Source organism: Dendrobates tinctorius, unplaced genomic scaffold, assembly GCF_039654945.1.
Source record: "Dendrobates tinctorius isolate UK_male_01 unplaced genomic scaffold, ASM3965494v1 ptg000016l, whole genome shotgun sequence".
In the NCBI taxonomy this organism is placed as follows: Eukaryota; Metazoa; Chordata; class Amphibia; order Anura; family Dendrobatidae; genus Dendrobates; species Dendrobates tinctorius.
In genome coordinates this window covers 35,202,870-35,226,789 of record NW_027361684.1, presented here as the reverse complement: position 1 = coordinate 35,226,789, position 23,920 = coordinate 35,202,870, and the positions used below count along the sequence as shown (strand labels likewise).

The following is a 23,920-nucleotide window of genomic DNA, read 5'->3' as shown; positions in this document are numbered from 1 at the left end:
CAACATCAGAGGACCGGATTGCGGCTCTGGATCTCCCCGGTTCGGGGAACCGGCTGCTTTTTTAACAACCGGTTCCACCGAACCGGGGAGAAACCGCTGAATCCCACCCCTGAGTTGAAATTGCTAGAACTGTGGTTACCAATCTGCTCCCCTCCGTCCTTCCACAGAGCTATATTATTATTATTATTATTATTATTATTTATTTATATAGCACCATTGATTCCATGGTGCTGTACATGAGAAGGGGTTCCATACAAATTACAGATATCACTTACAGTAAACAAACTAACAGTGACAGACTGACACAGAGTGGAGAGTGGACCCTGCCCTATCGGGCTTACATGCTACAGGATGGTGGGGAAGGAGACCGTAGGTTGGTGAGTTGCAGCAGTTCCGGTGTTGGTTGAGGTGATATCACCGTTAGTGGTGAGAGAGAAGAAGGTAGCGGGGTCATTGCAGGCTGTAGGCTTTCTTGAAGAGGTGGGTTTTCAGGTTCCGTCTGAAGGATGCAAATGTGGTTGATAGTTGGACTTGTTGGGGCAAAGAATTCCAGAGAATAGGGGCTATTCGGGAGAAGTCTTGGAGGCGGTTGGGTGAGGAGCGAATAAGTGTGGAGGAGAGAAGGAGGTCTTGGGAGGACCGGAGATTACGTGAGGGAAGATATCGGGAGATTAGTTCAGAGACATATGGGGGAGACAGGTTATAGATGGCCTTGTAGGTCAGTATTAGTAATTTCAACTGGATACGCTGAGGGAATGGGAGCCAGTGAAGAGATTTGCATAGGGGAGAAGTGGAGGAGTAGCGAGGAGAGAGATGAATTAGTCGGGCGGCAGAGTTAAGGATGGACTGGAGAGGTGCGAGGGTGTTAGCAGGGAGACCACAGAAAAGGATGTTGCAGTAGTCGAGGCAGGAGATGATGAGGGCATGCACAAGCATTTTAGTAGATTGAGGGTTGAGGAAAGGACGGATTCTGGAAATATTTTTGAGCTGGAGGCGACAGGAGGTAGAAAGAGCTTGGATGTGCGGTTTGAAGGACAGGGCAGAGTCAAAGGTTACTCCAAGGCAGCGGACTTCTGGTACTGGGGAAAGTGTGATGTCATTAATTGTTACAGCTATGTCGGGTAAAGAAGATCTGTGAGATGGAGGAAAGATGATGAGTTCAGATTTGTCTACATTGAGTTTGAGGAAGCGAGAGGAGAAGGAGGATATGGCTGATAGACACTCTGGGATTCTGGACAAGAGAGAGGTGACGTCTGGGCCAGAGAGGTAGATCTGAGTGTCATCAGCATAAAGGTGGTAGTGGAATCCGTGGGACTTTATGAGTTGCCCCAGACCAAGTATGTAGATTGAGAAGAGTAGGGGTCCTAAAACAGAGTCTTGGGGGACTCCAACAGAGAGAGGGTGGGATGAGGAGGTGGTGTGGGAGTGGGAAACGCTGAATGTGCGGTTGGAAAGGTATGAAGAGATCCAGGATAGGGCAAGGCCTTTGATGCCAAAGCAGGAGAGGATCTGTAGTAGGAGGCAGTGGTCAACTGTGTCAAATGCAGAGGACAGGTCTAGAAGCAGGAGTATAGAGTATTGTCCATTTGATTTGGCTGTAAGTAGGTCGTTAGTAATTTTGGTCAGGGCTGTCTCAGTGGAGTGATGGGGGCGGAAACCAGATTGTACATTGGCAAAGAGCAAGTTAGATGATAGGTGAGAGGAAAGTTCAGCGTGGACATGCTGTTCCAGGAGTATGGAAGCAATGATATTGGGCGATAGCTGGACATAGAAGTTGGGTCGAGGGTTGGCTTTTTAAGGATAGGCGTGATTGCGTGATTGTGCTATATATGATCTGTTGTAATTCAACAGAGGTGACAGGGTATATAAAAGTTTTTATTGAAATGACATGTTTCAGACAGTGTAAGTTAGTCATCACGTCCTAGTTTTCAGCTGTTGCACAGACCACAGTCCCTCATCCAGTTTACAGTCCTCTACCGCAGATCGGGCCACAATGCGTCGGGTTGAATGTATGATGATACAGATATAACACAGCTGCTGTAATGTATACACGGCTCTATAAAGGATGTATTCTCCACTTTAGATAAACTTGCTCTGTGTTTAAGTTTGGTTGCCTTCCAAGATTTTTAAATACATTTTGACCTTGCAAACAAGATAATAAAACTTGCATAACACAATGTCTGTTTGTCCCGAAGGAAGTGTCATTGCCAAACTAGTGATGCATAGGAAAAGTTAGTCATTGTGTGTGTATGTTGTAAGACAATGGAAGTATTTGGTCGGATTACTACTCTGGGCAGCGGTAACAAACTCTCTGCTTTCCATTTGCTGTATTATAAGAATTCCCAGCATGATGGGAGTTGTAGTTTGGCCACAGCTGGAAAGACACAGGTAGGGAATCGCCGACCTAGAATCTTTTGATTTAAAAAAAAAAAAAAAAAAAAAAAAAAAAAAAAAGTGTTCAGCATTGAGGGCTTCACATGGTTGACTACACAAACTATGGATTCTAATTGGGACTCTAATGCAAAGTTTGCAGACTCAAGGCCTTTACTCAGGAGTTATTATATATGTACGTACTTTTAAAAACTGGTGGTAGACCAGGAGATATCTCTTTTCCATAAATCATAGATGTCTCTTGACATTGATTTAAACCTGGGATTAAGTTGAACTAAAAGCAGCACTAAACCACATGCCAAAAGCCCCATCTCTGCTGAAGAGCCTATTAGTCACTGTCAGTCCTAGGATTTTTCACGGGAAGCAGATGCCCCTCTGAACAATACACCCAAGAAATTATTTATCTGTAGGAGAATGAGGTTCTAATAACCCCACTATTCTGACTCCATACCTAGGCTGTGAGTGTGGTCCTCTTGAGTTACTGTTTCTTCGCTGTCTCTGTGTTCCAATACACACACACAGAAATTTCATCAGACAGCTTAACTCAACTGAAGGAGGCGCGTATGAAGATTTCAGAAGGTGGTTTATTTTCAAGCTGAATTCATGTAGTTGTGCACAATTACAGGAGGTGAAAAGATTATTTTAAACCAGAGCTGTATAGATATGAACTTCTCAACATGGCTGATGTACACTGACTAGGGAAGAAGAGGAGTTGCTGACATCAGAGCTGAGGAGACAGAGAAGGAGGACAAACTTCGAAAAGCCAAACCTGATTACATAGCTGTGAAACAGAAGCAATACAATGATAATGCCATGTACACACTTCTCAGCATGTGACGTGGGTGCATATGTAAGGGTTATCTCCTTTCACTCAATCCAGCACTCAACCTCTGTTACAGGCTATAAAGTGAGCATAAATCACAAACCATGCACAGACTACACAACACGCTGCCACCGCTCATCAAACACATGGGGTGATGAGTTCCCGAAATATGTTAGTCAATCAAAAAGGGTTATGCACTCTCTGAAAGGCTATGGGTTCTTTAGAGAATACAAGGACCTGACTTAAAGTTTTAATATAAAAAAATACAATACTTAAAAGAAAAGATATAAAAATAAAACGACACAAATATGCAAAAACAGTAGTAACATAAAAAGGGAGAAAAATAGAAGATACCTAGTGGTTCTTCTATTTCTTTGGTGGGAGGATAAAATGAATCCTGGATCACAATTCGCATAGGCAGAACCCTATATGGGAACAACTTTCTTTTGTGTAACAAGCGTTTATGTGCCTGACACTGGGTTCATGTTTCCAGGATGGCCTAGATTGAAATATTAAATTTGCTGTGTTTGTAATTGGACTGTGAGCTAATTAGGCACAGGTATCTTGCATATTAAAACTTGTGCCTCCCCCGCCCCCTCTCCATACAGTAAATGGGACATATTCTGTTTGTTTACATCTGCTAACTCTTTATTGCTCAGTCATAGAGCTGAGGTGTCATGGATAGCACCTCTGTATTCCAAAGAAAGCCCCCTTTATTCTGAGTTCCTGTAATCAAAATACTTCTTGATGTAGACCCAATCCTATGGTTGGCAGATTTAAATCAGTGTAACTTTACTGCTGTTATAGATTTCCTTTACTATTTATATATTTCTTTTTACAGATAATAAAATACAATTCTGTATGATTCCCAAGTCATTATTATTATTATTAATAATAATTTATTTTATATAGCGCCAACATATTCCGCACCACTTTACAATTAAGCAAGGACATATACAGACAATGACACTGTAATGTCACTTATCACCTGTTAGTACATTTCCCTTTGTAAGGCCGGTTTCACATTAGCGCTTTTTAAGCGCACGCACGGCCGGGGGTAGCTCCGCCCCCGAGCCGGCTCTCTGCCCGGCGTGCCCGCCCCTTGCTTGTAGCGCCGCCTACTAGCGGACAGCGGCGCCTGCGATCGGCGCACCCTATCTTTAGCATAGGGTGCGCAGATCGTGCGCAGGCCGTGCGCTAGTTGCGCTTTGACCTGCGCTGCGCACTTTTGACGGTGCGCCGTGCGCGCCAAAATCCGAAAAGTTTGATTTTGGCGCACACGGCGCACCGTCAAAAGTGCGCAGCGCAGGTCAAAGCGCAACTAGCGCACGGCCTGCGCACGATCTGCGCACCCTATGCTAAAGATAGGGTGCGCCGATCGCAGGCGCCGCTGTCCGCTAGTAGGCGGCGCTACAAGCAAGGGGCGGGCACGCCGGGCAGAGAGCCGGCTCGGGGGCGGAGCTACCCCCGGCCGTGCGTGCGCTTAAAAAGCGCTAATGTGAAACCGGCCTTAGTCTCCAGCAACATGTGCTGTTTCTCTTCTCTTTACTGCAGCCTCAGTCGTGCAAGTGGGTCCTTTATGTCCCTATCCTTGAAGTGTATAAAATTGCAATACTGTAATAAGCAGTGAAATATCTGAACAGCCCGTACAGGATGTGCCATTAATGAGGAGAGACAGCCATCTGCAGGCCAGGCAAAATCAAGTGGGACTAAATTGTGTTGGAAGATTTGCAGGGGGAGTGACTTCGTGTGCCGAACCAGATCAGGCCTCAGCGGAGAGTCTACGACATCGAGGTGTTGGCCATCACCTGACAAGGCCCGGATTGAACACAGGAGTATTCTGAGTTCCGTCTGCGCTAGTCGGGACCAGGAGCCATGCCCCACACCAGTAGAGCTCAAGAGGCTAGATGCTGCCCATCAAGAACCGAGGCCTTGTCTACTCCGTTCCAATCCAAAGAGACTTCCGTCGACTATCAAGCCAAGTATATCTGTGAGGAGACTGAAACAGGCGGGACACGCCTGCGACTGCGGAAGAACAGTGCATATGAGCAGGGCTGTCCCTCCCAGCTATCCTCTACAGTACTGAGGTCAGCTGGGATTCGGGTTGGGAGGTGGCCGGTTGGTGCATGGGAGGCTCAACAAGCTTTGATAGACTATGCCAGAGAGCGATTTGCGGCCTAGCGGAAAAACCAGGTGACCCCCGCTAGTGCCTGTTTTGTAGCAAAAGAACTTACATGGTGGCTCCCACAACTGGGTGCACAACTGTTGTGAACAGAATAGTAACATTAGATAGATTTCCTTTGCTCTTCCAACTTTATCTTTGAATGTGAATTTGCCTAGTTACTAACACTAATTGGTCAGTCATTTGAATTCTCTGTATATAAATAGAGCTAGAATCATGCCTGAATGTTTCTGCCTCGTGCCTCTGGGTGCTGCATTCAGACACCTGTATTACATTGGGGGTAGTTGGCAGGGTGCAGCATTCAGACACCGACATGGCGGATGAGTCCGTGAATGAGTCTAGCAGGGGACATATACACTTGGAGGCTTTGCTCAGAAAAACTTCCCAAGTTCAAGGGGAGAAACATGTCTCTGTGGGGCTGGGTAGAGAGGCTGAAAAGCATGCTTCGAGTGTATCCTCTGACCCCTTCCGCTGAGGCAGAGTTGGCCCTCCTGACCTTTGATGAGGAGGCCTGGAAGACTGTTGTGTATCTCCCACCTAGGGCCCGGGATACTGTGGATAAGTTGGCAAAAATTCTAGAGGACATGCATAGCGACACCATATACCTAGGGTGCCTTCGTATGCGGTTGTTGCAACGGGTCCAAGGGGAAAGTGAGATCATTAGCTCAGTATGTTAATGCATTGCAGGAAGTGATGGCCCAAGAAGACTCAAGATGGGCACCGAGGACTGGGTCCATTGGATGAAGTGCTGCGGGATCAACTAGTTGCTGGACTGAGAGATCCCTCCCTGAGGCAGGTCTTAAAAGAGCGATTATGCTTGAATCCTGATCTGGGCTTCCTTGAGATTGGGGCCGAAGCTAGAGTCTTGGAAAGAGAGGCCACTGTCCTGATGAGCACGGTCCGGAGTCATGAAGTGGTCAACCTCGAGTCAACCCGTACTGAGCCCGACTGGGTACAGGAGATACTTTAAGAGATCCGGCACATTTGAGCTGAACTGTGCAGTATCAAGGGGACTCCTGCCGCCATCCTTCCAGCTGATCAGACAGCCCCACGTGAAAGGTCAGAACAGGAAAGTAGTTTCTTCCAAGCCACGTCACGTCGTGCTCCTAGCCCATCAGGAGAATGTGATCCAGTGTGTTGGACCTGCAGTGAAAGGGGACATATCGCAAGAGACTGTTCAAGTTGAGAAAGGACGAGACTGGGGTGCCCGTTAAACTCGCACGCCCCACGGTAATGGAGAACACCGTGGGGTTTCCAGCATCAGAGGGCGGAGGAGAGAACTTTGAGGATATCGTCTCTGAATTCAGTGGGCAGTGGATCAGCGGTTAACGTACACAGGGTCCCAGGTGACCACTATGCCAGAAGCGTATTTCCAGAGACACTTCCCCAAGGTTGCTCCATCTAGAAAAAGAACACACCATCCAACTGTTGGCGGCAAATCAACTACCTATCCCAGTAGTGGGAGTAGTGTGGATGTTTGTCTTTGTGTGTGGAAGAGACCAAGGTTGAAAGCGAATAATGTTGACCAAGGGGTCCAGAGGAGGAGGACCCATTGTCACCTTGGGCATGAACGTGCTAAAAGAAGTGAGACAATTTTTGGCTAAGGGCCCAGATAAAAACAACTGGACCCACGCCACTCATGATTTAGCCAGTAAGAAGGTGTTTCAGCAACACGTGCGAGTCAGCTAAAATCAGAAGTTACTCACTGTTTCTCAGAATTTTGGCAAGGTGTTGATTCCGCTCTAAGCTGGTGGGACGGACTGTACTAACTATGCCTGTTCTGGCCCATGTGTGCTTGAGGGTGTGGACGTTCAGGTTGAGCCGATACATGGAAAGGAAACTATCTCCAGATTATTGGATTCCCACACCCTGGCCACCTTGCGTTGTATAAATTTGAATGGAGAACGTTTACAGTTGACACCTCAACAAGAAGTGGCTCAAGTTTGCATAATGCCGGAAGACTTCACCAGAGTTGACGCAATAGGACTGACACCTGTGGGAGGAGATCCGTGGACCTTGGTGGTGTTGCTCGATAGCCATAAAGGCAGGAATGAAACCCCGCCTGGGCATCACCTCTTGGAACAAAGGCGGTCCACCTCATGGAATTCTCCTCAAGGCACATTGGATAGATCGAACATTTATTGCAGCGATATTGTGATTGCACCACATAAAGACGACTTTAGGTGCACCCAGGCTATTAAATGCAAGATCCCTACAGGAACTATTGCCCCCATTCGAGAGAGGTATCTGTAGATTCTGACTAAGATGTATCAGGAGGTGAAAGAATTGCTGGCCCACCACCTGGATCAAGTATTGTAGCACTTTCAAAGGCACGGATTAAAAGTTAAGCCTCGTAAGTTTCACCTATTCAAGCGGGAAATTGAGTACCTGATACACACTGTGTCTAGTGCAGAGAAGGTGCAATGCAGAGAAGGTGGCTGCAGTGCAGAAGTGTCCCATGCTGACCAACCTGAGGGAATTGAGAGCATTCCTAGGGCTAGGCAGATACTACCGCAGGTTCATAATAGACTTCGCCAAACGTCAACCAATCCAATGGGGCACATGACAAGAGGAAGGGTTTCAGGCACTGAAGATGGCACTGATCGCTACCCCAGTGCAGTGACTTTTTGGCAGTCCTTCGTACTGAATGGCAACAGGAGCCTGTACGGACTGGGGGGCAGTATTGGCTCAGGTACAAGAAGGAAGAGGGAGAATGATCTTGTATGCCAGTAGGTCACTGAAAGATACAGAAAAGAACCCAGACAATTACAATTCATTCAAACTGGACTTGTTGGCACTTGTATGGGCTATGACGGAGAAATTTGCAGAGTACCAGTCAGGGTCAGAAATGTGGGTCGCTCTCCCAGGGCCGTGGGGTACTCGGTACCGGGCCGGTATCAGTGGGATGTGTCACAGCGGCGGTGATCCGGACAGTGGCCCTGGGCGCCCAAGTAACAGGAAGATGTGAATGGTGGAATGTAGTTAGATGAATAGTTTGTGACGCCACCTGAGGTGTTCGACAAGGGAGGTGTTAAGCCGACGCTGCAGACAGATACTCCGGGACAGATGGTGTGGTGCAGCAATGATGGTATAGCCCTCCACAGGCAGGGCTGTTGTCCCAGGGCAGTGTAGATATGGAGACACTTAGATGGTGTCCGGCGCAGGGGATGTAGCAGTGCTAGGCGGACGGACGCAGGAAGGAATGGAGGACACCAGGGCATATAGTTCCAAAGCTTTACTCACAGTCTGTAGTGTCCGCTTCCGTGCCGTGTCCTCTGGGTCTGGGACTCGGCAAACCTCCAGGCAAGATGGAAAGCTCCCTTCCACATTCCGCCAACTTATGTACCTTTTCTGAACGTCTCCTCTATAGCGCCTTTAAGTGTGAAGATCTCCTAGTACTGTATTACACTGGAGTTCCTCCTGACAGATGTTCCCAAGAACTCTACTTGCACGGCAAACAGCTGTAGCCTGCTTCGGGGACTCTCTACTCCTGAGTCCCAGCCCTCTATCCGTGTTGCTGTTGTGCCCTCAAGTCTTAGATGGGAGTAGTGCATTTACAGCCCACTACTCCACCGGTGTCTGCTGCAGAACCATTAGTGTTCATACAACCTCTGGGACCGGGCCCCGGCCTTGCGCTTAGAACTTCTAGGCAGGGTTCTTCCTCTAACCCACGTCCTCTATGTTCCCTTTTACTCCTACGTTCTGTATTTGTCTTTTCCCTTCTATGGAAGCTCAGGCTTCGGTTCAATGTCCTTCTCCTTCTTTCCTTTCCCGTGCCAGCTGGCTCAGGTCGCTGAGGCAGCTGCAGCACTCCTTCCTCCATCCCTCTTCCAGGGATCCCCACTCCTCTCCGAGTGGCTTCCTTTCCTACTGACCTCCTGTCAGGCTGAACCCCGACTGAACCTGAACCTCAATCCTGGAACCGTCCCGCTCTTTTATGTCTTCTCAACTCCACCCACCTCCCAGCACGTCTTGTGTTCCAAGCAGGGAACCACCAAAGGTGCTCTGCTTCTCTCTAAGCAAGGAGCCGCAATGTGGCTTTGCTGAACTACTCTGTTGTGTGGGGTGCGAGAGTTAGAGCATGGTCAGGAGCCTCCAACTTACCTGGATGGTGGGGCACCACACCTTAGGAGAAGGTGCAGTACCTCTGTGGTGACTGAGCCTCAGGGGCGCCACAAATGCATGTGTGGATGGACAGCAACCCCCTGGCCCACCTGGAGAATGCGAAGCTCCACATGCTATAACAGCAGTGGGTTGTAAGCATGTCCAAATATCAGTATAGACCAATAGGAGATCCTAAAGCCCAAACACTCATGCAGATGCTCTGTCCCAAGTCACCCAGGCTGAACCGAAGAAAGACCTAGATGAAGAGCTTGAAGGTGACGAGATACCAGACTTTAGGCAGTTTGCCGCTGCTGTAGTAACCGCCTAGGAGTCCAAAGAAGCGTCCAGACCCACCCAGATCTTGGTTCATTCCAGGGACAAATGGATCTACCTGCAACAGGCTGATCCAGAGATAGCGAAGCTGAGGAAATGGGTCACTCTAGGGCAAAGGCTTGATCAGGAGGCTAAGACCACTTCGCCCCCAAGTACCCTACAGATCTTGGGTCAGTTGGAAAGACTCTTCCTGAAAGACTGCTGTGTCGAATGATTCAACTTGGCAGATAGTGGCCCCAAAAGCGCTGGTTAAAGAAGCCCACTTGGGTGTAGAGAAGAACTTTGGGTGGTTGCAACAACTGGTATACTGATCTCAACTGCGATAAGAAGTTGAAGGGGTTTGCCGAAGGTGTCGACGGTGTGAGCTAAAGAAACCCCAGTAACAGAGAGCTCCCTTCCAGGCTATCCAAACCTCAGCACCCTTCACACAACGGCTATTGGTACTACTTGTTGATGACTGATCACTTCACCAAGTTTGCGGTGGTGACCCTCCACTCGATATCAGACAGCTGAAGCCAGAGCTGTCTGTTGGGACTTAATCCGCATGTATGGGTGCTCGAAGAAAATTCACTCCAACCAAGGGGCCTGCTTACAGGGACGAGTAATGGGTGAGCTGTATCATATCTAGGGAATCAATAAGTCTCGAACTGCGCAGTATCATTCACAAGGGAATGGGGTCAGTGAATGCTTCAATTGGACCATGTTACAAATGTTGTGGACCCTGGAGGAGGACAAAAAGGTGAGCTGGCCAAGATTTGTGTCCAAGCTGGTGTGGGTTTACAACAACAGAGTCCATGAAACTACCAGCTGTACTCATTACATGCTACTTTTTCGGCATAGTGGGAAAGAAATCACTGAACTGGAATTAGATTCAGAGGACCTCTGTCTGGGCAGTAGTCCAAGTGCCTGTGTCTGAGAACACCGGCACCAACTTCAGACCTTGTGGATGTTGATTGAGCAGAAGTTTCGGAAAGTGGAACATTCAAAATATTCAAGTTGATCCCCCGATGTCAGGTGGACAACTTCAGCCAGGATGAGCGTGTGTTAGTGCGGGTGATCTAGGAACAAGCTGGATCATTGTTGGGAGGTGGTGCCTTACCGAGTAGTGAGGAAGATCCACCCAAATAACTCAGTCTGAAGTTAGGTCTGAGGGAGAAGACGCAGCTGTACCTTGGGTATTAAACCAGAATATGCTGCAACCTTGCTCTTATGAAGCAGAAGACCATGCTGAAGACAGGCCCCCTATCGAGGTTATCAAGGTCCCACAAACGAGGAGTCGACTTACAACCTCCGGTGGCTGAGTCTCCAAGTACCCCAGAAGTGCCTCTACAGGAACAACTCTGCAGGACAGAGCGGGCCAACGCCGGAATTCCCCCTAGCCAGTATGCTCAGGATGAATTCGTCTGGTCCTAGATACAGCAGAAAACCAAGGAGTGTGCTCGACTCTTGGCTGAACTTGGGCTACCTGTCGGAAACTTGGAGCTCGAAAGGATTCCACTCGCCCAAGGACTGGCAAGCAAAAAGGGGTAAGGAATGTAATAAAAAGCAGTGAGATGCCTAAAGAGCCCTTGCAGGATGTGCCATTAATGAGGAGAGACTGCCATCTACTGGCTAGAATATCCATGAGGAGACCGCAACAGGTGGGAAACAAAAATAGAGAGTAAGCCAACTCACCAGCCATCTGCACAGATCCTCGGAACCCCGTGCAGACAAACATGGAGACAAACAAAGGCAAAGGAAGAATTGGTTCCAGCTGTGTATAAAATCCTTTCTTCTTTATTGAAAAAACATGTTAAAATACACAAATGACGTGTGCTCTCCAAAAGTGCCATCACAGAGGCTACGTGTTTCGACCTTGTCGGTCTTAAACCAAGCCATCAACATTCAGCAGGGTCTTCATTGATTCAGCCGATTATTTGCCACCAAAATGTTGATAGCAGGGGACATTCGTTTTTGGTTTTTTTTCTCGTCTTTCTAGGTAAATAAAGATTAACATTTATTGTAGTAGACAACCAATTCAATATGTAATTAAAATGTCAGGTTATATACAGTACTGTGCAAAAGTTTTAAGCAGGTGTGAAAAAATGCTGCAAAGTGACATTCTTTCATAACTAGAAGTGATAATCATTGAATTAACAAAATGCAAGGTAAATGAACAAAAGAAAAATCGAAATAAAATCTATATTTCGTTTGATCACCTTTTTGACTTCAAACAATATCAATTGTATTTTTCAGCATTGATGACTCAATTATACACTTAACAACCGCTGATGCGCATTTAAACGTTGGGTCTCATTCCTTCACTATAATTTTAAAACGACAATTGGGAATAAGAGTATGGTGCCCCCCCGAGTCCGTAAATCTCAGCAGTTTCAGCTACCAGAGGTAGCTACTGGGATTTCTTTTCATCTAACCCATTCACGATAGATCATGTCTATGTAGGTTCTTCCATTCATGTCCCACTCTGTTCTTTTCTATACACTAATTACCATCTATTGGGAAACCTCTTGATGCTTACATCCCTATACATCCATGCACATTGGGGACATACAATATAGAACCAATTTGTACATATACATATGTTGTTTTTACCAATTCTGGGGACGCTCAACCTTGGCTGCTTGTATATAGCTATATCTACTTTGCGCATATTTGCACAATTACCATTTCATTGCAGGACAGAGACACTCGTTTGGCTTTTGTTGTGATCATTTATATTTAACTTTGTAAAGATTTTCTCTTAAGGTACTGTCACACTAAGCGATATTGCTAGCGACATCGCTGTGTCTGATACCTACGACCGGCTCCCCCGCTGGTTATCGCTGATCGCGCGAGAACGTCCAGGACTGTTTCTCGTCGTCAGCTTCCTGCGGCGCTTCCTGTGGAGAGACGAGCGTGGCGCCGGGCGGGAGGACGTCGGGATCGCCTAGTGTGACAGGTAAGTAGCGACCCCCGACCCCTGCGATGTCGCTGGTGAGATCTGCCTGTGTGGCAGCTCACTAGCGACCACTTAGCGATGTACCAGCGATCCTGACCGCGTCATATCGCTGGTCGGGATCGCTGGTACATCGCTAAGTGTGACAGTACCTTTATTGTATGAATACCTATATTTCACCACTTGGACTTTTTCTGCAGATAGGGGCATTGTATTGTTGCTATTTTTATTTTTTAATGTTTTTACTTGTGTGCTTTTAGTGTTAATAAAATGTATTAGTTTTCATACTTCAGGTATGCTCATTCCATATGCTATGGTCTTTCACCTCCTTTCCAACCAGAGGCAGCTGAAACCCTAGAGAATACGATGAGGGATGGATTTTTCGGTCCCCAATCACGTGATCGCCGTTATTCAATGAATAGCGGCAATCAAGTAAAAAAAAAAAAGAGAGAAATTGTCATCACACACCCCCACAGGACCTTCACCCTCTTGGTCCGTCCGCAGCTCTCCACCTCTTCTTGCTGGAAAAAAATGGCTTGCACAGTGCGCTCATCCGGCAACAGCATGGATGTTTCCTATTGAGGTTTTTTGATCACTGTGATGGGACCTATCACAGTGATCAAAAGCCAGTAACTAGTAAATCATCTTAGTCAGATTATGTTTTTTAGTTTCCTTTATTTTTTTTCATTCTTTGACGTTAAGGTTGGACTTGAGGTTAAGATTAGGGTTGGGGCTAGAGTTGTTAATTTTTTACTTTTGAAAAAAAAAAAAAATGACAACTAATGTTGAGTGCAAGTGTGTACTACTCAAGTTTGCATCGGGTAGTCCATCCACATGTTTTTTTGGGGTGACAAACAGCTGCAAAACATGCGGGGCGGGGACTCTAGCATGTCACTCGAGCACTCGCGTCTCTCGGTGCATACCCGAGCTCCTGATGTAAACTCGAGTAATGAGCACTTGCCCTCAAAACTAATGATGACATATTCAATATGACAACCTAATGTTATCAAATTCTATGTAGTAACTTTGGGTTCAAAATGCTCACTTTACCCCTGGTACAATTTTTGAGGGGTGTATTTTCCAAAATGGGGATCAGTTGTGGGGGGTTTCTGCTGTTTGGGCGCCTTAGAGGCACTGCAAATGGGATATGGTGCCCGTGGTCTTTCAGCCAAATTTGTGTTCCAAAATTCAAATATTGCTCCTTCCGCTCCGAGCCCTTCCGTTTTGTCCAAATAGAACTTATTGATTAGATGTAGGGTATCTACGCGTTCGTAAGACGTGGGTAACAAACCTTCGAGTCCACTTGTGGTGGTGCCTCTTGGAAAAGTGAGACATTTGGAAGGAAGGTGTGTCTTGCATCTGCTACACTAAGATGCATTGGTCGATCGCTGTGTCCTGCGGTTCACAACGTTGCCTTTTTTTTTGTTTTTTTTGGCTCTTCAAAAGAACTTGAACAGTCATCTTGAAAATCCAGTTTCCTTTTAAATCTTTACCTGGAAGAGACCTTGCTGATGCAGCGTAACTACCTTGTGTTGCCCAGTCTTGCAATGGTGTATGATCTGTGACATTAAACTGTCTTTCACAACTTCACATTTGTAGCAGTTTGACTGTTCCTCACCCAACTAAGCCTCCTACATAGATGTTTTCAGTTAATGACTGTGTTTCAACCTGCATATGAAAATTATGATCATTATCACCTGCTTGATATATTTGAGTACTCATATTCATGACTATAATCCTACAAAATCTTGACACTGTTCAAATGTACCTAGAAGAATTGATGCTGTTTTGAAGGCAAAGGGCCGTCACACCAAATATTGGTTGATTTAGATTGCACTTTTGTTTATTTTCTTTGCATTTTGTTGTTGATAAAAAAAACGAAACCCTTAACACTTCAATTTTTGAAAGAATTCTTACTATGCAGCATTTTTTCCATACCCATCTAAAATTTTTGCACAGTACTGGTAATCTACAATGGATTCTATTGCATGCATGTAATTCAATGATAATACAATCTTGTCACTGGATAGAGTTTAGAGTGATTTGAACCTCTGAGTTCATATATAACTGATATGTATATGTGAGAAGTTACAGATTATTGAAACCTACATTTGCTCGTTGTTTGTTTTTTTTTTTTTTTTTTGCTTTCATTGATTAGAATATTTAGGGCACATGCAAAGTTGTATTATTCTCAATTTCTATGGAGCCATACTAGTGCTTCAATAGAGATGTTTCTACTATACCTCCTGTATTTCAATTTTTCTGTTTAATTATGTAAAGATTCTGGCACTGCTTAATCATTGCCTTTGCACCTGCTTTTTTTTTTTTTTTTTTTAGTTTTGTACCTTTTTTTGTCTGCACCCAATTTATTATAATATTTGTGCCTCCCTGTTTTTGTTTTTTCTTTGCTTTGTGGTTGGAGTTTAGCAATTCTTGTTGTTTTTTTGGATGATTCATCAATTCTAACTTTTTTTTAAAAAGTCATAATTCTACTTTTGTGCCAAACTCATGAACCATACGCACCATTTTGATGAATTTGGCACAATAAATATCAGCGATTTACCACAAAACAAAAATAGTAGTGATTTAACATGCCGCAAATGATGAATCGCAGCCTTATGTCGTAGGGGGGTCTCAGATTGCAGTCCTGTCTCATGATCAAGAAAGATGGCATAATTGTCTCATCTGTGCATTACTAGGCTAAAAACTTACCAGACTCTATGCAGGGCTGCCACTAGGAATTTCGGGGCCCCATACTGGCAAAATGTATGGGTTCCCTTTGAGACTCCGCCGAGGCTCCACCCCCAGTTCCGCCTCCACCGTAGCTCCTCCTCCACCACGCGAACCTTCCAAAATCCCTCCGCCCTTTCCCTTTTAAGCTACTGGATTATCCTGAGCACTGCTGCCTTATGTTATCATTGGCCATTTGGTTTTCCAGCAGGTCAGGATCATCCAGTAGCTTATATATACATTGCTATTGGGGAGTCGAAGGGGGAGGGGGAAGGAATCATAATACAATCATTCCTCCCCTCTCCCCCTTCGTCTCCCCAATAGCGATGTGTATATATACGGTAATTACAATCACATACTAAAATGGTGGGCAAACAAATACAAGGACTTGTTACTCACACAGCCGGTGTTGCCACCGCGCCCACCACCCAGTCAAGAAGAATCTAATGGTCGTCTCAGCCTGCCCACCGCTGCCGCCTCAGCCTGCCCACCAAATAAATGGAAAGTGTATATTATTGCATATACTGTATAATCACTGATTATACACTACAAAAAAATCTTTATTGGCAATTATTAAAAATCGATAAATTATAGAACGTAAATACACCTCAAAACATAACTGTAAGTGATTATGTAAAAAAAACAAAAATAAATAAAATGTGAGTCAAGAGTAAAGGGTTGATCACCCCATTTGTTTACTAACTTTTATACAGTCAGAATTCAAAAACTCTTCAGGGTATGTTCCCATGGTCAGTAAACGTTACGGTAAAGTAGACCCCTTAAGGAACTTATCTAGATGTGTGGTGAGCACTTTGAACCCCTAAGTGCTTGACAGTTTATAATGTAGAGCCATAAAAATAAAAAAATCTAATTAATATTTTTTTTTTTCACAAAAATGATCTTTCCCCCCCAATGTTTTATTTTCCCAAGTGTAACATGAGAAATTGGACCCTAACAGTTGTTCTGCAATTTGTCCTGAGTATGCTGATACCCCATATAAGACTATGGGCTGAGCTACAGGTGGAGACAGTCAAACATGCTGGTACTGGTCACAGCACAGTCTGTGCTGACTAAAGGGATAGAACTACGGGCTGAGCTGCAGGTGGAGACAGTCAACATGCTGATACTGGTCACAGCACAGTCTGTGCTGACTAAAAGGATAGGACTACGGGCTGAGCTGTAGGTGGAGACAGTCAACAATGTGCCTGTTAATCATGGACGCTGGAGATTTGTCCCCCTGGGCCCTGGCTCACCCCATCAGCCCCCTGGCTCCCCCCCATCATCAGCCGGGCCCCCCGGCTCCCCCGTGATCAGCCGCCGGGCCCCCGGCTCCCCTGTGATCAGCCGCCGGGCCCCCGGCTCCCCCATGAACAAAAGCCGGGCCCCCGGCTCCCCCATGAACAAAAGCCGGGCCCCCGGCTCCCCCATGAACAAAAGCCGGGCCCCCGGCTCCCCCACGATCAGCCGCCGGGCCCCCGGCTCCCCCATGAACAAAAGCTGGGCCCCCGGCTCCCCCATGATCAGCCGCCGGGCCCCCGGCTCCACCATGAACAAAAGCTGGGCCCCCGGCTCCCCCATGATCAGCCGCCGGGCCCCCGGCTCCACCATGAACAAAAGCCGGGCCCCTGGCTGCCCCGTCCCCCATGATCAGACCAGACGGACGACAACCGTGTCCCCAGACTCCCCATGATCAGCCGCCGGGCCCCAACAGACAGAGACATAAAAAGAATACAGTATTCACCTTACCTGCTTGCAGCTCGCTCGCTGGGCGTCGCCTCGCTGTCCACCACACCGGAGACCGATGTCTTCTTCTGCTCTGCTACCCGGTGCAGCCGCTCCCAGGCTGACGCCACGTTCACACCGCTCTTCTTCCTGCTCAGGAATGAGGAAGTGAAGAGCAGCGTGTGACGTCACGTGAGCCGGGGGCGGTGCTGGAGTCGGACCATGATGCACTGGGGGGGAGGGAGAAAGGAGGAGGAGCCAGGCGCTGCGCCAATATCCTTCCCTCCTGGCTGACAGTGAAACACAGGGAGGGAGAAGAAGCCAGGGCAGACTGATGGGGGGGCCGCGTGGGCCCGGAATGCTAAAAAATTTGTAGGGGGGGGGCCCGGCAGGGACCCGAGCGGCGAGCGCGGACAGGGTTGCCAGCGGTGCCCAGCGTGCTTGGGCGCTGCCGGGCCTGGGCGGGCCGCCCTGATTCATGGGGCCCCATACAGCTGTAATGCCTGTCATGCCCTGATGCCCTGTCTCTATGAAATCTTACCAAATTTGACCCCCCCCTAAGGCAGGGTTTCTCAACTCCAGTCCTCAAGACCCACCAACAGGTTAAGTTTTCAGGATATCATTAGTATTGCACAGGTGATAATTTCATCACCTGCTCAAGTATTAATTCCATCACTTTTGCAACACTAGGAAATCCTGAAAACATGACCTATTGGCAGGTCTTGAGGACTGGAGTTGAGAAACAGTGCCCTAAGGGGTCTTTTAGTTCTATAACCTATCTCTCTCTCTTTCTCTCACACCATCCTCACTCTGTCAGTAGCCAAGTTCATGCTTTTAGGCAGTCATGTAAATTAGACATAGACCAGAGATTTTCATGATGTGACTGGATATTTTTCTCTAGTCAGAACATGCAAACTAGTGTAAATCTGCACTGTTTGTCTGTTTGTGAAACCTATTCAATGGTCTGCACAATGCAAGCAAGTGCTCTAAAGATGAAAGTGACTTCAGGCGGCATTACAGCAGTTGTGGGGTTTTATTTGTAATTTAGTGATAAAGGCATATTGACATTACATGAAATCTACACATTATTTTTCCCTTTACTAGATATTATTCTATATGTAAAAACGTATGCTGGTTTGTAATGTGCTGCTAAGGATTGATTGTGGTTTATGAAGTTGTGCATCCATATAATATATGTCCATTGTCTGCATACGCACTAACCTTTCAATCCCAAAAAGCAGCAAATTGTAAGCCTCATCCCCATTCCAATAGGAACGTTGCCAAACCTGCAGAAACTCCCATAATCCCAGACATATTTAAACAAAAAATATTTTAGAAAAAAAATTGTAATTGATTAAAATAATTATTTGGTCTTACTGTAAAATATTCTTCCATTTTCTCTCTGTTACAACCAATAAATGTTTTTTTTATTTTTTCTGTTTCTGGAAGTCTGCCTCCTGGAGGAGAGGAGGAAGTTGCATAATAATGCATTTCTAATGTAAAAGTTCACACAATTGTTTCAAGCCATGTGGGGAAACCTGTGTAACAAGGTGGCACGTGGTGGTATTCGCTGGCGAGTCCACAACAGGAGAGTCAGTCCTCACCCCGGCCCTGGCACATAAAATGTCAGTTTTAATTCAAGACCTGAGTTACAGTGTGTTAACTAAGTCCTGTAGCTGTTCTCCACAATGGGACGGCGTCCTCCAGATGAACCACGATTCACACTGTATAGGGCCAAACAGTGGCAACTTGTATTTTAATAATAAAGATGTAAAAATAAACAAGAGACGGATGATTCCTATTCTGTTCCTAGGCACAGCAACAGCTGCAGCAGCAAAGTCCATGACTCTCGGTAAGCTCTCCAGAGCCAAGTCTATGGTGGGGCACACATCCAGTCCTTGTGCCCAACAGACCTGGCAGCCTATGTCCTCCCCAGGAGGACATGGGGTCAACTCTGTCCCAGACAGGGGGACACACATCCCCGAGGTGGGGGTCCCTTCTGTCCCAGAGGGGGCGCACGGCCTGCCTCAGGCAGTCATGCCTGGGCTCTGAGCAGGAAGCAGCCACCTCCTGCTACTTGGGCTGCTAGCTCAGCCCAGCAAGTTAACCCCTGATATCGCTAACTCTACAACAGTACATACAATGGGGGGAATACAGGAACATTACACAGGACATTGACAACAAAGCATTACAACAGCAGACATAACACATTATTGAACAGTGCAAACACAGCACACTAATACATAGCACAATGCAATACAACAGTAAAATACTTCACAGTACATGCATTATGTTCATGGGTACACCATCCGGGTACTGCATAAAGTGCACGGAGGCACCACAAAGGAGAGATGGGAAGCAATGAGGTTCTCCGCCACCTCCCTTACACCTGTCAGAGCGATGGATATTGCAGTTCCCTACTACATTGCAAGACTCCTGTCATTACTGACAGCTGGGTTACAGGAGCAAAATAGAATATTCTGTTGCTCTCGCCTTGTCTTGAAAGACTTACAGCAAAGCTGTACCTGAAATAAAGTCTATAGTAATAGTGCCTTGCTCTATGTAATTTAGTAAACATGATTCATCAAATTTTTTTAAAAAATGTTTAATAAAATTCTCTAAATTTTATCTTGTCTGTTACTTCCCCTTTTTTTCGGGCTTCTATATTTCCTTTTGGAAGTTTGACAAATAATTTTGGTCTCCCTTTTGGGTTTCTGGGGTTTAAATAGTCAGCCTCCTGAGGCATTCAGTATCCAATTTGTCTCGAGTGGCTAAAGGCTCGTCTCACATAGCGAGATCGCTGAAGCGTCACCGATTTTGTGACGCAACAGCGATCTCGCTACATATGACACATAGTGGCGACCGCCCCTCCCCCCCGCTGGATATTGCTTATCGTGCTCGAAAGTCCTGGGCCATTTTTTTTCATCGTCTGCATCCCGCTGTCCAGCGTGAATCGCTGTGTTTAACGCCGACGAGCGACCTCGTTGGCGACGCAGAACTCAGGGACGCAGGCGTGAGTCGTCAGAAAAGCTGCTGTGTGACAAGGTTCCAACGACCGCCGAGGTCGTTATACGAATCGCCATTGGATTGCTGTGTCGTTGAAGAGATCTGCCTGTTTGGCCGCTTACTAGCAACCATGTAGTGATGCACCAGCGATCCTTACCAGGTCGTATCGTTGTTGGGAATCGCTGGTACGTCGCTATGTGAAACGGGACCCTAACTCCAGAGAAGTGTTTGTGCTAACCTCAACCATGTGTTTTGCTAACCCTGGGCGAGCAGATCGCAGATGCCCGCTAAGAGGACCTGTGCCTTGTGTTACCACTTTGTTTTTTTTTGTTTTTTTTTCTTTTTTATCCTATATGATTAAAGGCTTAGTTAACTACTTTTCTATTGGTGCTGGAGAACAGTCTCTTTTGGACTTTTTGGACTATTACTGTAATGTGCCCATGGAAGAGATGTAAAATCTACACAACAGAACCAAGCCTGTAAGGGTATGTGCACACAGTCCGTAATTGGCAGCACTTTGGACACAGCACATGTCCACTGCGTCCAAAGCGCTGCCGGCTTTTGAACGCAGGTGAATCTGCATGTGTTCATTGAATCGTGCAGAATCGCTGCATCCAATACATTGCACTAGTGAAATTTATCTTGTGGAGACTGGTGTCGCCACTTTTTTTTTCAACCTCTCATTGAATAGTAATATTGGACAGTTGCCTGTGAGCATGTGTAGGAAGATGCGCTCCCAGTGGATATTCTGATCTATTACTGGAGATACCAGTGATGCTGAGGTAAGAAGAGGCTGCTCACACTGCTGTCCACTCAGTGTCTGATCTATTACTGGAGATACCAGTGATGCTGAGGTAAGAAAAGGAAGGCTGTTCACACTTCTATTCAGTCTTCCGGAAAGTGAAGGGGCTCCTGTGACCTGAATATAACTTGTGTAAAGTGGCCAAGGGCAGTAGTCATGACTGAGCTGCTGTCCCATTACGCTCTAGCACTTTACAGGAAAACCGTATCCCAGTCCCAGTGTGTCAGGTGTGGGCTACATCATGCATTATCTCCATGCTTCCGTCTTCAGGAGCCGCCGCACACAACTCCGTGGACACCAAGTTAATTTCAACAAACAGAACTTTACTGGACAGTTCAAGTTCATCAGGTTGTAGCATGTAGGATAGAGCACACCACATCTTCATCCCTACATCCATTCCTCTTGGGCTATCCCTAAGCCCACTAGCCCCATCAGCCACAGGGATTTCCTGTTAAGTCTCTCATTGCACCCGGGATCCGTTCTTCCCTTAACACAATTGCAAGTCCATCTTTACCTGCACGCCAGAAGACACAATGTGTCCTTTAGCCCCTATGTCGGGCCTTGAGCTCCTGATGTTGCCAGAATTTCCTCACCAGCTTCTGGTACAGCCTCCCACTGCCTTGAACAATACATACATGCTGGCCCTATCAGCCCACTTTACTTGAACTTGTCCTTGCTACAGTACTTCCCTATCTAAGTCACAACGAGGAAGTGCCTGCTTTTCACTGGTACTACCCCCTCCCTCTGTGGGCTATCCCCAAAACTTTAGCTTTTCTTTTAACTTCAGCTAACTACAGCTACTATACTATAAAAGTCTGTACTAAACCTATTGTCCTTATACTTTATACACTCTGCATATCATATTTTACATTGCTATATTAACCATACTCATACTACCCCATATTATATGACTCTCTAGATACAAAAACGCATGACACTATTCACATTATACAATATTGACGCAATTGGTGTCAACAGAGGTAGGAACACAGAAGCACAGTCCACCACTCTTAAACTTGTACCATGTACAGTGAATCTAACTACAGGTCATAGCAACCACTCAACATTTGGAATGATGGTGGGCAGCAGTGTGAGCAACCTCTTCTTACCTCAGCATATCTGGTATCCACTGGGAACACCACTTCCTACACATGAAAGAAGGGACTGAATTTCTACTGCACATGTTTACAGGCATCTGTCCTATTAACACTCTAGGACAGGTTTCTGTCACTATAACAAGTGATAGCATAACTATTTTTATTTTTTTTTTGTAAGTCTTGGTGTTGCCTTAGCACAAATTTCCAATGATGACTCTTTTTCGGCTTTGTCTGGATTTTTGCAATATTTAACATATTTGACCAACTGAGTCACTGTCCTGTTATAAATCTAGCATACAAAAAATGTCTGGTATTTATATAGTGTGTAGGTAAAAGTCATGTTTCACAAGTAACTGATTATATAATTATATAGTTTACAGATGTTCATAATAATTTTTACATCTAGAAAGTTTGCTTATAATAATAAAGGTACATCAAGTGGTGGATTCAACATTAGGTAATTTTTCAATATCATGGAAAATATTAGGAATTCTTCCATTTCCATGTTGATTCTTTCCATTACTCTTTTCCTTACAGATATGCCACAGCTCTGGGACAACTTATTAATACTGAGAGACTTTTGGGGAGTCGGACTTTGAAGGAACTTGAAGAAGCTTTGTTTTGCCAGACCAAGGTTTCCAACGGTTTGACCTGGGATGCTTATTGGGAAAGGAACGACCCTTTAAGAGATATTGATGAAGTGGCTATTCCAGTCTTGTGCATTTGTAGTAAGGATGATCCCATCCGTGGGGAAGCCAATAACACTGTACCCTTTGAGCTTTTTGAGACAAATCCTCACTTCTTCTTGTTGATGAGCCGTTATGGTGGTCACTGTGGGTTCATCAAAGACAATATTTCCAGTACAATGTGGAGTCACAGCGCACTGCTGGACTTTTTCAAGTCAACTGTAGACTTTTTTGCAATGGAAGAAAGGTTGAAAGGTGTTTCTAGGAGGAAAGGAACCATCTCAGGCTCCACAATCAGGTTACTACAGGACAGAGCCTCCTGCAGAAAAGAACAAACCTGTCCACACAATATCCATGAAATATATAACTGGCAGCGGTCCTACACACGATGACATAAACCACAATCAGAACTGTAAAATGTGTTTTGTTTTTTTTTATTGTGGGACTACTTGTGGCTATCAATTATGGAAATGTTATATACTTATTAGACATCTGGGTGCATAACATTTGGCCTTCATCTCATTCTGCAAATTTTAAAGGAATTAGTAATGTGACCTTTTTTAAAAATACTAAATCATATTAAAGGCCTTGCCACAGTAAACATATTCAGTTTCCAATGTATTAAGAGGATAAAACTTTTAATGGGAGGAGTGCTTCTTGTATTGAGGTTTTTCATTCAGTTCCGATACCACAGGTGTGTAGGCTAGCTTTAATAATATTTGTGAAAGAATGGCTCATTCTAAAGATCTCACAGATACCAGCATGGTCCTGGAATTGGAAGGGTATAAGCTGTTTTCGCTGGAAAGTAGCAACCAACTCCATATTAATGCCGATGGATTTAGAGTTTTTGCAGGTGTAATGTCCCAATACCTTTTGCCCATCAAATCAGCGGTCATGTGCTGATAAAGATGTGGGCTCAGCGCTGAAGCCCACATCAAAGGGGGGTAGACTACCTTGGATGTACCTATACAACCAAGGTCATAGAGGTTAGAGGTCATCATACATTGTGGGGGCTACTAAGGTGGCCATCATATATAGTGAAAGCTACTAAGGGGGCCCTCACACATACAGTAGTGATAGTTACTAAGGGGGCAAGCCATAATGCATAG

General features: G+C 45.8%; 1 protein-coding gene across 1 annotated transcript in view; it reads left to right on the top strand.

Annotated features, from left to right (window-relative positions):
* Window positions 1–23,416, top strand: part of LOC141080447 (protein ABHD15-like) — a 38,897-nt gene extending 15,481 nt beyond the window's left edge. Inside the window, exon 3 of the mRNA XM_073565674.1 lies at window positions 22,663–23,416. Within this exon, the coding sequence (XP_073421775.1) occupies window positions 22,663–23,203 (541 nt within the window). The 3' untranslated portion in view covers window positions 23,204–23,416. The remainder of the gene's footprint in view (window positions 1–22,662) is intronic.
* The last annotated feature ends 504 nt before the right edge of the window (window positions 23,417–23,920 follow it).